General features: G+C 42.5%; 1 protein-coding gene across 1 annotated transcript in view; it reads right to left on the bottom strand.

Annotated features, from left to right (window-relative positions):
- Positions 1-5,708: 5,708 nt before the first annotated feature.
- Positions 5,709-14,800, bottom strand: part of ascc3 (activating signal cointegrator 1 complex subunit 3) — a 207,946-nt gene continuing 198,854 nt past the window's right edge. Inside the window, exons 39-41 of the mRNA XM_031873831.1 lie at positions 13,598-13,804; positions 11,101-11,276; positions 5,709-7,017 (exon numbers count right to left, since the gene is read on the bottom strand). Coding sequence (XP_031729691.1) covers positions 6,870-7,017; positions 11,101-11,276; positions 13,598-13,804 — 531 coding nt within the window. The 3' untranslated portion in view covers positions 5,709-6,869. The remainder of the gene's footprint in view (positions 7,018-11,100; positions 11,277-13,597; positions 13,805-14,800) is intronic.

Below are 14,800 nucleotides of genomic sequence, written 5' to 3'. Positions count from 1 at the left end.
ATATATATATATATGATGACCATGATGATGCCTACGATGATATGATGATGGCAGAGCGGGCTCACGTCGGCAGGACTCTCCCTCTCTCTCCCGGTTGTGTCAGGACCGGAGCGGCCGGTCGGTAATGGGATCCAGCCTGCGGTGAGGAAATCATCCGGGGTGCTGTAGGCGCACGGAATGGTTTAACCTCTGCTTCAACTCCACATGTAGGACTGGTGATTAGACTGCGACTGTGGAAAATATGACGGTCCAAAATAGTCGTGACTCCTGATGATGAAGGACCGAGCCTAGTCCAGATCACAACACGCGGTTCAACGTGGGCTTCAGCGCTATTCTCTCAATCTGATCGAAGCACTATAGAACCCGTACCCCGATAAAGATCCAATACACATATGATAGACACTGTGACAGTGTAGCCGGTGGGGATAATTATTGTGAATTAAAATACTTGACATTCACTTTTGGACCGCAGCACAATATCTGATGAGATTACACCAGGAATGATAATTATTGTTTTCTATTCTTACAGGTTCTCAGGTGTGTGAATTTGACACTTTTCTTGATCTATAAAACATTTTGGGATTTTGGACTTTGGATTGGAAGAAATACATTTCATGACGTCATATTTTAGGATATTCTGATGGGCTTTTTCAGATTTTTGTATAGACCGATATTAATAGACGAGGGGGGGGGCAGTCACAGCTTTAAACAACATCAGGGTGAAAAAGTGTGGTTTGTTTAGATCTGTCTAACTGTAACAGAAATTACATTTTAGAAATACCAAGGTCATAAATTCAGATGGTCCTCCTTAGATTCAACCCACAGTTAAATCTTTGACCACTGAATGAAAACTTTCTGGGAATAAGAAAAACACAAAAAAACATGACTTTTCACAATTCATTATATTCGTTATGTTGTTTGTAAATGTTATCTCCAAAGCTCCTGGTTAACATGCAGTTTGAAATCCTTCTCCATACTGCCACAGAAGGCTGTGAGGATCCCTTCATTATAATGCTGGCTTTAAACGGTCAAACTTTAAACATATTTGGTCGCGCATAACACAGAAGTTCCCCTAAAAATCCAACATTTGTACCATATGTTTGTGATCACAGAATATCAACTCCTCCTCAGCTCAATAAACCTCCCAAACTTCATGAGTTGTAACAGCGGACCTCCTGTCCTAAATGCTGCTATCTGCTGCTATCGGACTTGGATGGATCTTTGGAATCTTCTGTTCCTTGTTGCAGCTCTCCTCGGCTATCATTGCTGTGCTGTTTAAGCCCAGTGAAGACAGTGACTCAGCCTTCCTCTGTAGTTTAATACTGGTTATTGTGAGCGGCAACACAGGATCCTGGATTAGAGCCCACATTTTAAAGCAGATCGGATGTCAATGTGGTTCTTTCTTAGAGTTGAATCCCTGTAACACTGTCATGGCTTACTGGGACACTTGAATAGAGCAAAGTCATTGTTAATGTTGTTGGTAATACCTGTGCTTTCCCTATTATGACAAGACAAAATGTCTGCTGTGAAAACATATGAAGTAATGTGAACTTTCTGTAATGTGGTCATATGATGCAATCAGTGGCGGGCGGTGCATTTTATACCTGGGCCTTCACTGCTGTCCTGCAGCTGAAATACCACCTTATAACCACATGATGGCGCCACAGCTATTATTCGTTTTTAAGGCTGTAACTATGTACATCTTCGTATTAAACCGTTCGGTACAAGACTTACAATACGTTTGACTAATGCTCGAGCATTTGGATAATGTAGAAGCTTAAATTCAGGAAAACATAATGTTTTCTGCTCTCACGTAGGACAGTGGTTCTCAGCTGGTCTGGCTGTGGGACCCACCATCATTCCTTAATGACAAGCCGCAACCCACAGAGATCGTCTTATGATTTTACTTTCACAACTTGAACATTGTACGTACTGCTCTGCAGCGTCTTTCCTCGTCTCAGCCCCCTGTGTCATGGTGTGTGGTACATCTCACTCGGGTCAGAATGCCCATATTTGATTGGCTGAGCTGCATCACGTGATGTGATTCACTACCCGACATGCCTCTGCTGTTAAGATTCATTGCACGATAGTCACGTGCTCGCCCACTGACCAATCACAGCACACTGACTCAAGAGACATCACCTGAGGACATGTTTCAAACTTCCCACAGCTCCCTCTGGAGACACCAAAGGCTTTATAGTACTTTTCTGTAAACACGCTTTGATGTTGAACATTTGTGAAGTTTTCCTTTAACCATACCGATGCAGCCATGCGTGGTTATTGTCGAAATAAATACATCAAATGTTGAACATAATCCAAGTTATTACAGAATGGATGAACATGATCTGCTCCAGTGTTAACATGGTCGTGATCGATATTTTGATACTAATAATGTATAAAATGACAACGTGAAAAGAATGGGACAGTGGTGGCTCAACCTACAGCACCTATCATCTCGTTTAGCTGTCCAGCACACACATTCACTGTTTGGATTCCCTCTCACCGCTCTCATGACGTCATTCACAGATGTTCAGCTAAACCAATGTACACTATCTGCTCAGCAGCAAACAGCAGACAGACACAGCTGGTGAGCAGAGAGGAGCATTTAGAAGCTAAAGGGACAGATATTCTTATCTGGAGTTGGTGGATACCAAAACTAGAGCTAAAAAAGAGATAGGTGATGATCTGCTCTGCATCAAGGCTTCTATCTGCACCTTCCCTGCTGGCCTGCACACGTTAACATGTTGCTATAATTTCTACCAAGGATTTAGTCCAGTTTGATCCGTCCGTCTGCTGCTGAAGCGAGGGCAGCAAAGCTACTGTGTGTTGTCATCTGTTAGCATAATCCTTTCCATCTCGTCCCATACTGAATGTTGGTCAGGACCCTTGGCCTCACTTTCTAAAGCATTGGGTGTCCCAGCGCCTCAAACTACGGTCCCAGTGAACACCTGCATAACCCTGTGAACTCAAACAAATACACGAAGGAAAAGATCATGGATTGGGTTAAAATAACTACATTTGTAAAGTGAAACTTAATGTTGCCAACACTACGACAGCGTCTCCTACAGACGCTAAAGGGTGACTTGTGCGTTGGTTCTGAGGGGCGGGACAAAGCGTTTCAGGCAGTGAGACCGGGCTGGAACAGGCTGTCAAAGAGCCAGTGCTCCTTTCTTCACCGTGGTATATAAATGAAACTGATTTGACTTGACTTTGTTAAGCTGCTCTGCTCTGCTGTGTGTGTCACATGCTTGGTGAAAACAGCTGATTCTGATAGAGGACACAGTTGTATTCAGTACAGTACCTACAGTATGATGTCACAGTGAAGTCATCGCTTCATCCTTTCATCCTAGTAGACATTTCTGTCAAATGTTTGTCATAATTAGCGAATGAATTCTTGAGTTATGGCCACAAACGCGTTTTGTGAGCTCAGTGACCTTCGACCTATAAACTTGGATCACCAAATTCAAATCAGTTCATCCTCGAGTCCAAGAGGATGTTTGAGCCAAATTTGAAGAGAGTCCCTCAAGGCACTCCTGAGAATGGACAGATGGATGGACGTGTAGACTCGTGGAGGAATAAAAACCACGGAACATCTGAGGTGTGCACCCACAAGAAGGATGGGGATCTGTTATTGAGAAACTGATGTGCACATTCAGCAGTAGACTAACTCACTGATACACACTTTCAAAATTCAACCATTTCTGTTCTCAGTCTGAAATTCCTCACAAAGCTGAATAACTACAGAGCTGTTTCAGGGTTAGGAAGACGCAGTCGGGTTTAGCGTCTCGTCACATTTCTCTACTACCTGTGTCCGATCACAGGTCTTCAGCTGAGGACACTTCTGAGTAACACGGTGCAACTTCTAGGGAGGAGGAGATTTATTCGACATCACAGATGTGCCAGTTTAGTGATGCTGAGTGAAGCCCTGTAGTGGGAAGGAGCACATTTCATACACCTGCACTGAAACCCACTGCGGCAGAAAAGGTCAGATGTGTCCTGTTAACATACTGAAGCCACACTCTCCCTTCTGCTAAACCAACATGCTGGAGGTTTGATCTTTGGATCAATGTCTCAATGAAGAGTTTCAAACTAACTTCTGATTTTAAATCAGTTCAACGCTCCAAACCCACCAGAACCCCTAACCCTACAGGCTGCTTGCAGCTTTCAACCCAAACCTCAACCCTAGCACCAAACCTACCACTACCACATGGTGCTATGCATTTACTGCGCACCGTCTCATCTATAGACAAGCCGTACTATTTTCACAGCCTGGTCTCACTCCCAGGGCAGCAAGTAGCGATGTTTGGTCATGTCTTCTAGTGTTAAAGCGATGGACATGGTATATACAGCGAGACGTCCTCTGAGGGTGGGTGGGACAAACCAACAGCACTTTCACTCAGCAGACCGTTCGTGTCCCATTTGAAACCAAAAACAATGAGTGATTCTCACTGGTGTTACCATGTGTCCCATGATGTTACATCCGTGGCTTATGTTACATTACAAGCGTACTCATCTCAAGTCAAAACATGTTTTTCTCACCCTAACTAAGTGGTTTTGTTGCATAACCCTAACCGCCACCATTTAATGTTAACCGTTTCACAACGTTAACCAAAGTGAACCTTCAGTGTCAAGACACTGAGCAAACAGCTGCCCAAGTGTCAAAATATGACGAGCAGGTATGAGATCACGTTGGTTTTCCCATCAGTGGTTGTTATCAAGTGGTGTAGTTAATTTCAGGGTATTCTCTTTTTTGTCCAGGGTGTTTTAAAACCCCAGTGGAAGCACAGATCTGAATGCACAGTGGAAACTCTGAATGACTATGATGTTATTGTTATTTATATATATATATATCTATATATATATCTATATATATCTATATATATATATATATATATATATATATATATATATATATATATATATATATAAAAACATAGCACAAAAAGTAAGGACATTAGTGTTTGGTAGATTATTTCTCTGTTGTAACGATGCTTCTTGGCAATAAATCTTATACTGTTGGAAAGCCTGATTATTTCCCTTTAAGTCACATTTGTGGGATGAGCAGCACAGCTGAGTATGTGGGTTGCACCCATGAAAAATTTGTCAAATCTTCTCTGCCAATGCCAAACAGCTTATTCTGCCATTGACTCGTTTGGTGTTGTTTGGTGGATTAGATGATTGAAGTCTGAAGAAACAAGACATATTGGCAATTCAACAATGTATTCATTTAACAAACAGGAGCCTTAGTAGTGTGTGGAAGAACCATACACAGCCACATCAGCCTGGCTCCTCCTGCTCACACACTGCTGTGGGATGGCATCCCATTCTTCAAAAAGCATTTGTCGCAAGTCAGCCAACGTGGTTGTGTTGGTCACTCTGGCACGAACAGCACGCCCAAGCTGATCCCACAAGTGTTCAATGGGTTGAGTTCAGGACTGCTGGAAGGCCATTCCATCCTCTCCACTCCCAAATTCTGGAGGTAGTCTCTGATAAACAGCTCTGTTGGCATTGGCAGAGAAGATTTGGCAAATTTTTTATGGGCGCAACCCACATACTCAGCTCTGCTGCTCATCACATAAATGTGTCACCATTTAAAAGGGAAATAAACAGGTATACGATTCATTGCCAAGAAGCATTGTTACAACTAAGAAATAATCTACCAAACACTAATTTCCTTACTTTTTGTGATATGTTTAGATATATACTTGTGTATTCTTTGCCAGATACATATTTCTTTTTTGTGGGATGCTTAGGCCTTCTTCTCCTCCTCAGCCAATGAAAGGGCAACACGTGACTTGTATACACAGCTCTACAGAAGCCTGTTTCATATTGGATGTTGACAGGAATTGATTTTTGTAGTAAATCTTGGGGAGCCTAGTTTGTCCGGACAAACTTCAGTGGCATACAAAATGAAGTGAACGTTCCACTGGCATAAGCTCTGTCCTGGTTCAGGGCGGCCCCCTTCAATAGATGTAGTCTCTGGGGGGTGGAAGCAAGTAGACTGAAGCTGAACCTTCTCCACAAATTAGAAAGACACTTTGCAACTGTGAGCTGTCGGATCATCTGAGAGTGTACGAAACCTTCAGTGGTAGAATCTCTGGGTAACGGGTTTCATATAACTGGACAGTCGGCTAACGACTGGCTGGGTGTGAACGTTCTCATGGTTCTTGTATTCCTCACAGAACTACGGTCAGTTTTTGTGCGTACAACCAAGTGGAACAACATCAAAGTCTACGAGCAGAGACGGTCTGAAAGTGTGAGGGTTTATTTCCATTAGTACACTTCATGGTGTTGAGACTTCAAAGACACACAGAAGATGTCACCATGTAGAAACCATTCAGCCTTTAGACGTGATCGGATGCCACGTCACTTCATCTGAAGCACACGGAAGCCTTCACTCACTGAGACATGACTTTTAGAGGATTCTCAGGTCCTGGAGACTGGTTGTGTTGTGGCAAAAGAAAGCTTTATTTCACGACCATGTGAAGAGAGAGAGGGACAGCCTTTGAAGGAGACACCTTATCTATGGGACATAAGTATTGTCCATCCGTGATGGTGAAAAATACCTGCTGTGTGGCCGAAAGTCTGTGTTAAATTAGGTTAAATTAAATCAATAACATGAAAACATAAAACTTTTTTCCTTTAAAGAATCACAAGATATTCTTCTAGAGCATCCATTTCCCACTGATGTTACATGATCAGAGAAAGCCATCGTAGGAGAGACATGAATCATTTGTTTTGACAACAGTAGCTTTAATTGATCAGAATGCAATACAGAAAGTAAGAGTCACTGTCAATGTTAACCATGACTAACTGAAGCACACGTAGATGAGAGTGCTCCACCGATCAGTGACACAGGATGAGGAGGTTTAGTGTCGGGACCGGTCAGTCACTGAGTCGGACACCTCTGTGTTGACCTGAGCCGTGATGCTGGCCGGTGTTACATTCAGGTGGATGTCATACTGCTGGTCCAGACCCAGATAGCTGTCACTCATCAGGTACAGTGTGTAGATACACCTGGAAGCACAAGGCACATGGATCGGTAGTTTGAACATAAGCGTGGATACACAGGCTGGCAACCTGCACTTTCTGTTTGGGTCCATGTGAGACGTTCCTTCTCTCTGTTCGGTTTGAAGATGAGTCTCTGTGTGATACTCTGTATTCTATATGAATCCCACTGGACTCAATCCTGCTGGTCCAAATACTCACTAAAGCACTAACGAGGGATGTTTGTTAAAGCTACAGGGGCCAGCTGTTTTAGGAAATGACAGAATTTGAAAGTATACATTTGTGAACCCTTTATAAAGATGTAGATCTTTAGTAGGAACCACTGGGCTGAGAGCCACAGACAGGTTAGAGAAAGTACTGAGAGATGGACTAACACAGTGTCTCAGTCTTTTCATGGGATTTGGTCACTTCACACGGACTAGTTTCTATTTTAATGGAAGCAACCTTCTATATCACACATGTCAAGGCCCGCGGGCTGAATCCGGCCCGCCACGTCATTTTATGTGGCCCGCGAATCCACCAGCAAAAAAAAAAAAAAAGTTTTTCTTTTTTTTTAAATTTTGGAAAACAAATTAAAAGTTAGACTTGAAAATAAAAATATCCCCATGGTCGAAATTATGAGATAGAAAGTTGAAATTATGAGATAGCATGTTGTGAAGTATTATCACCGTGGCTGGACATTGATTACTTGTCCTCCTAACAGTCACTTGGTAACAATATGGTTAATTAGTTATTACCTTTTTTTAAAAAACAGGTGAACAGCCCGTAAAGCAGTTTTCCAACAAGTGATTGAGTTGAAAAAGATCGACAAATAATCCCAAAATGTCCACGAAGAGAAAAATTGATGCAGAGGGAAGAAAATGTAATTTAAGATGGGAAAGAGAATACATGTGTGTGCTTCAAGGAGAAAAACAGGTCTGTCTTCTGTGTTATGATGCGTGTCGGTGATGAAGGATACAATTCACGTCGGCATTTTGACACCAAACACGGAGCTAAATTTAGCCTCCAAGAAAAACATAAAATTGTCCAAGAATTAAAAGGCAGACTGCAATCACAGCAGAATATATTTACAGAAGCTACAGCCCAGTGCATGCTAAAGGTCTGTGAGCAGGTGAGCTCCGATCAGATACAGACTTTTACAAATGTCAGTTTGTGATGAAACACCATCGCAGACCGAGTTCAGGAACTAGCAGCAATCTAACAACACAGCTAGCTAAGAGACGAGATACATCATCTATCAGTGTTTGTAAGAGGCTCAAGGCAGACCTGACTCTGTGAGGAGCTCTTGGATGTAGCTGCCATGCACGGGACGACGGCAGGGACATTAGTGATGCAGAGAGGTGACACAAATAGCTTTGAACAAAGTTAATGTAATAACTTGTGTTTGATATTTGTCTTTGTCATTTTCTTTAATAGTTTGATCTTTGATAGAGTAATATGGGTTTCTTAACCCTAAATTAAAATTATTTATGTTATAATAACAAATGTGCTTAAATATCATTTTACATTTATATAACTACATATACAATATTTTTACACTTGAATAAACAATATTCAAAAGCAGAGACAGTTATTTAACAATATGTTAGGAGTAGTTACAGTTATACAGTCTTACAGTTACAACCAGCCCTTTGAGGGAAACCATGATGCTGATGTGGCCCGGAGTGAAAATGAGTTTGACACCCCTGTTCTATATGTATAACGTCATCCCCTGAGAAGTGAAACATCTCATCAAACTTCATGAGTTCTCTGACCAGTAAGGACCAGGTTACAACTCACATAAATGTGAAAGTATTTGACTCTAAAACTATTTCTGCTACTAATCCAGAATGTTTGTCCTTATAATGATTCAGTTAACCTTTCTGAAGGGAAACTGGAAAACTGAGGTCTTTGCTTTCAATCGCTGTATAATGTTTATGTACCTGCAGGTGGGTAAAGATTTTAACAAATAGATATCACCATGAAACGTCCCCAATGGATAACTTACATCGAGACAATCATTTTTTGTATTACATGTATCTTATTAAATATGTTCTAATTTGCATGCCTTTCCAGAACAGAGATCTGAACATTGGATAAAGCCAGGTTTTTATTTTGTTGACAAATTAAGAGTCAAAGGTTTTTACAGAGGGAATCTACGCTTTCTGTGTTTCATTAGTAATATAATGCTGTATATAAATCAGGCTAGATCAGTGGTTCTCAAACTGTGGGGCGGGCCCCTCTAGTGGGGCGCGTCGGTATTGCAGGTGGAGCGCAGGGGGAAATGCAGAATTTTTTTATTTCAAGAACTTTATTCAGACCTGCAAACTTGTCGCTTTTCGGCGAAATTCGCCATTTTGAATCAAAATATATCATCCACGTGAATCGTGTAGATCCACAGAGGTTTTCTTTTGGGGGGGGGGGACCAAATGGCCAGCTAGTGTTTCTCAGATTGGAGTGAGATGAGGAGAAAAGGTGATGTCCTGATCTTCACAATAAAACATCTCTGATATGACGTGTCGAGTCTTGGCCAATCAGCGTTCAGATGTCTACACCGTCTTTCCCTCCGTTACAGTTTAAGTTACGTTATGTCCCGTTACCGTTCAGACTTGCTGGGTTAAGTTAACGTCCACTGCATGCGGAAATTTGTCGACTGTTAACGTTCGTCATGATCACGATTTAGGAGGAAAAAACGTAACGTGATGAAACATGAAGCCGTGTTCCGGTTCAGTTCACGCGGTCACTCATTAACGTTAAACCGGAACACCGGCGCATCTGGTTGCAGGTTGTTTGTTTTAACTCAAAGTAGAATGAAAGGCCCAGATACTGATGAGATGATGAGGTCAAAGAGCTTCAGGGAGAGGAGGCTGGTTGTAGCGCAGCTTGACGCAGGGCTGAGATGTGAGTGTAGCTGGGCCTGGATAAAGGTGGAGCTGGGCCTGGATAAAGGTGGAGCTGGGCCTGGATAAAGGTGGAGGTCTAAACAGACGTGAGTACAGCTTGCTGCTGTCACAGTGTTTTAAATACATTGATAAGGCAGGGTATGCTAAATGCAGCCTCTGCTCCAAGGAGATGAACTACAGCAACAAGGGCTCACATGTCCTCTCACCACACTGTTCACTGTGATGACCACAGCCAGTGGACCAACAGTCCCAACAGTCCCACGTGCTGTTAAATCACAGCTATTATTTTACTTTTAGAATGCTACATTTTAAAGCTCATATTTAAAATAAAATGCTCCTGGTATGTGTGAGCATATGGCTCACACATATCTGCACTCATTTTGTTTAGTTTTTCACAGGTTGCACTTTATTGATATTATCTTGAAAAGATATTCAGTGCAAAACAGGTGAATTGCAGCCACAATAAGCTATTTTTTTGCCAAATATTAGTTATTTTTTGCACAGATTGAACTTTATTTGCATTGTTCTAACAAAGTGATGCACATTTCATTTGTTTTTGTCTGATGGAGCGATCTGGTTTTCTTGAAAGTGATTGCAATTTTCTTTATTCTATTATTTGAAAAAGCACAGATGGAGGAGTCACAAAATGTTGTTATTTCAATAAAAGTTCAACATGGACCATTTTGTTACAATTGTGTTGGGGTGGTGGGGCATGAACATTTTTCTTCCTCCAAAGTGGGGCGTGACAGAAAAGGTTTGAGAGGCTAGATGAACAAACCCCTCTGTAAAAAGCTTCAGAATATAGAGAGGAATGAAACTGTAAGGTTTGGTGTATGTAAGTATAGAAAAAAGATATCCGGAGGAAATAGTCTTTAAAAAGAAGTCAAATGTGTGGAATTCCAGACATTTTGAGGAAACTACAGGTGAAGAAGGTAAAAAAATGTACTCATAGATATCACCATTAAACTTCACCAGTTGATTACTTACATTATGACAATTATTCCTTTTATTACAAGTTTTGTAAAATATTATGTTAAAATGCAAATGAGGCAAAGAAGTAAAATAAACACTGAAATGTGTCTTTTGGATGTTTTCTTTCCATTAGTGTGGAAGAAGACATATTAAGGAACAAATCTCAAAATTGCATAACCAACGTTGTCTTTGTGTGTCGTGTGTCCCCTTAAATCCTCCTTCTAGTACAGCTGCTTACTTTCCAGTCCTCTCTGGTGTGAAGAAGGCCACCGACACGGCCGTGTGGTGGCGCACGTATCCCACCCGTTTGATAGCCAGCAGCTCCCTGCGATCCACCTCTCCCATGACCAGGAACCAGCCTTCATCCTTCGCCTTGGGGAACCTGGAAGCCTGGGCCTTACTGTCCTGCTTCCTCTGGAATAACAGACGCACTTTACAGACACACTGCACAGACGCACTGCACAGACACATTGTACAGACAAAGACACACTGCACAGACACACTGTACAGCCACACTGCACAGACACAGCCACACTGTACAGACGCACTGCACAGACGCACACACACTGTACAGACGCACTGTACAGACACAGACACACTGTACAGATGCACTGTACAGACACACTGTACAGACACAGACACTGTACAGACGCACTGTACAGACACACTGTACAGACAGACACATTGTACAGACACAGACACACTGCACAGACACACTGTACAGACACAGCCACACTGTACAGCCACACTGTACAGACACAGCCACACTGCACAGACGCACTGTACAGACACACTGTACAGACACAGCCACACTGTACAGACACTGACACAGACACACTGCACAGACACACTGTACAGACACAGACACACTGTACAGACACATACACACTGCACAGACCCACTGTACAGAGACACTGCACAGACACACTGTACAGACACACTGCACAGACGCACTGCACAGACACAGACACACTGCACAGACACTGTACAGACACAGACACACTGCACAGACGCACTGTACAGACACACTGCACAGACACACTGTACAGACACTGTACAGACACACTGCACAGACCCACTGTACAGACACAGACACACTGCACAGATGCACTGCACAGACACACTGTACAGACACACTGTACAGACACAGACACACTGCACAGACCCACTGTACAGACACAGACACACTGCACAGATGCACTGCACAGACACACTGTACAGACACAGACACACTGTACAGACACACTGTACAGACACAGACACACTGCACAGACCCACTGTACAGACACAGACACACTGTACAGACACACTGCACAGACCCACTGTACAGACAGACACAATGTACAGACACACTGTACAGACACAGACACACTGTACAGACAGACACACTGTACAGACACACTGCACAGACGCACTGTACAGACACAGACACACTGTACAGACACAGACACACTGCACAGACCCACTGTACAGACACAGACACAATGTACAGACACAGACACACTGTACAGACACAGACACACTGCACAGACCCACTGTACAGACAGACACACTGTACAGACACACTGCACAGACACTGTACAGACAGACACACTGCACAGACACACTGGACAGACACACTGGACAGACACACTGCACATACATACTGTACAGACGCACTGTACAGACGCACTGGGCCACAGACGCAGACAAGATAACCATAACAAGATCAACTGAATTAACACAGTTAAAACTGTATAAAGCTCTGCTACACATAATAATACATCTGATTTATTACAAAAAGTGAGTTTGTGCTGTTTTGTGATACATCACTGTATCATAGTTGTTTAAACCAACAGGCCACAGAATGAGTACATTCTCTTCCTTTGAATCAGTCTGCATATGAGACCAGTTTAAATGTCTTTCATATACAGCTGATCCGAGAACAGTCTGCATCCCAGCACCAACCTGCAGCTACACTTTGTCAGGCCTGGAGAGATTTTCATAAAGCAGCACCTGAGCTTTATGAAGCACAATACTAAATCACTTTAAGTATCCTCAGCATCTGACGATCAGTATATCTCTGTCAGACAGAGCTGCATCTGCAGCCAACATGCAAAGCAACCCGGACAAAGAATGCTGTACTACGAAGAGTCAAAAGATAAAAGAACTGATCATAGTGATTCCCATCATTCATTTGGTGCCAAATCTCGATGTCATAGATGAGCATATTTAAAACAAGAATGTCCTCTTTCTATATATCTAGTTATTATAGAAAACATAAGAAGGAATAATAGAATAGAAGGTCTGAGAATAAAGTAGCTTAGATTTAAATCTTTCAATGTATACAGATTATATATATTTTAAAATTCAACTAAATGCTTCTCTCACTGAATGAGTTCCAGAATGAAAGTGTAACTTTGGTATTTCCCCATGGCTTTGTGTTTAAGTGGGTACAGCCACATTTTAGAGGTCCTAGCAGCTGCTAAACAGGCTGTAATGTAATCACTCAACTTCAATGTATGTCCACTAAAAGTGCCCCACAAGAACCCCACAGAGAAATAACACGCTCTTCTTTACCTCTCGCTTCCTGTGTGTTATCGTCATGTGAGACAGCGCTGGAGAGGTGTGTGAGAGTTGGAAATGGTTGCTGTTGTTGCGTGTAGCTTAATGTTATCTATTAGTTTTGTGTTCCTCTATGTTAACCTCTGCTCTAGTTCCTGTCTCGGCTCCTCACTGTCACTGGGCATACTGACCCTCTGCTGGCCCAGGTTGATGCGTCTCAGAGACACCTGCAGGACGTACTCCTGGTCCGCGTGGACATCCAGCCAGCTGCTGCCCTCCTTCGGGTTAGCTCCTGCTGCTGGCAGCGGACGCTCCATCTGCTCCTGGCTCTGCTCCCACCAGCCCTTCACGCTCATGTAGACCTCCAGCACTGGGAGGTGACTCAGGAAGGACCAGGCCTGATGAGAGGGAGTGAAGACTGCCATTTATATCATATATCATATCTATTGTACTGTTCAACTTACCAGCCGATGTGTTACCATGGTTACCTAATCATCTTCCATAAATACATAGAGCTGAGGTGTTCCCAGTGATCGTCATGTATTTAACAGTAGTCCAGCTTATGTTAAAGTCACACTGTATCCTACGCATCAAAGTCTCAGTCATATGGACCAATGAACTGTTATGCATTGTATAGAGTGGTTTCTATCTTTGATTTTGTATTCATCTATTGCTTGTATGTGTAAACATACTTGGCTAAAAGCTGACCCTGCTTTCTCTTTTCTACTATCCTGTCTCTCCTGTGAGGCATTTACTTGGTGTGTTATTGTAAATACCTGTTGTTGTCAATATTGTTTGGTTTTGTGTACTTATTGTTGCGATGTCTGTTATGGAAGTCTTGTATATATATCTGCATAATAATAACAAATGGGTGTGATAGTGCTCAGAAATGAATATGGTGCCCTGAGGTGAATACACTGTCATATTATTATGCAACACTAATTCACATTATGTTCTTCTATCTGGACTTCTGGCAAGAAAATAACATTCATTATTATCATTAATGTAACAGTGCCACTCTGCACATGAATAGCTCACAGCTGTAGATGATCGCTCTGTTCTTCAAATGTTTTGAAGGACATGACATGAAAGTGGTGTTCAGAAAGACAAAATCCTGATTCACTCCAACACGCTGCTCCCTGGTCTTATGTGCATCTTAAGTGCTTTTATGGAGAGTTTAACATTTGGCTCAAAAGCCCCCCCATCAGACATTAAAAAGATAAAGGCACAGAGAAAGTGGCAGGAAAACGCGTGCGTGCGTGCGTGTTTCACCCGGCAAAAGCTATTTATGTGAGGATTACTCTCCCTGGGCAAGTCAGACAGGAACGCTGCTGCACATCTAATTATTTAATTAGAGAGGCCGCCACACTGTGGGGGGGGGGGGGGGGGGGGGG

The sequence above is a fragment of the Anarrhichthys ocellatus genome, unplaced genomic scaffold (genome assembly GCF_004355925.1).
Source record: "Anarrhichthys ocellatus isolate YVR2014 unplaced genomic scaffold, GSC_Weel_1.0 scaffold75, whole genome shotgun sequence".
In the NCBI taxonomy this organism is placed as follows: domain Eukaryota; kingdom Metazoa; phylum Chordata; class Actinopteri; order Perciformes; family Anarhichadidae; genus Anarrhichthys; species Anarrhichthys ocellatus.
Note: the sequence above shows the minus strand (reverse complement) of the source record. Positions and strands in the feature narration are given on the sequence as shown.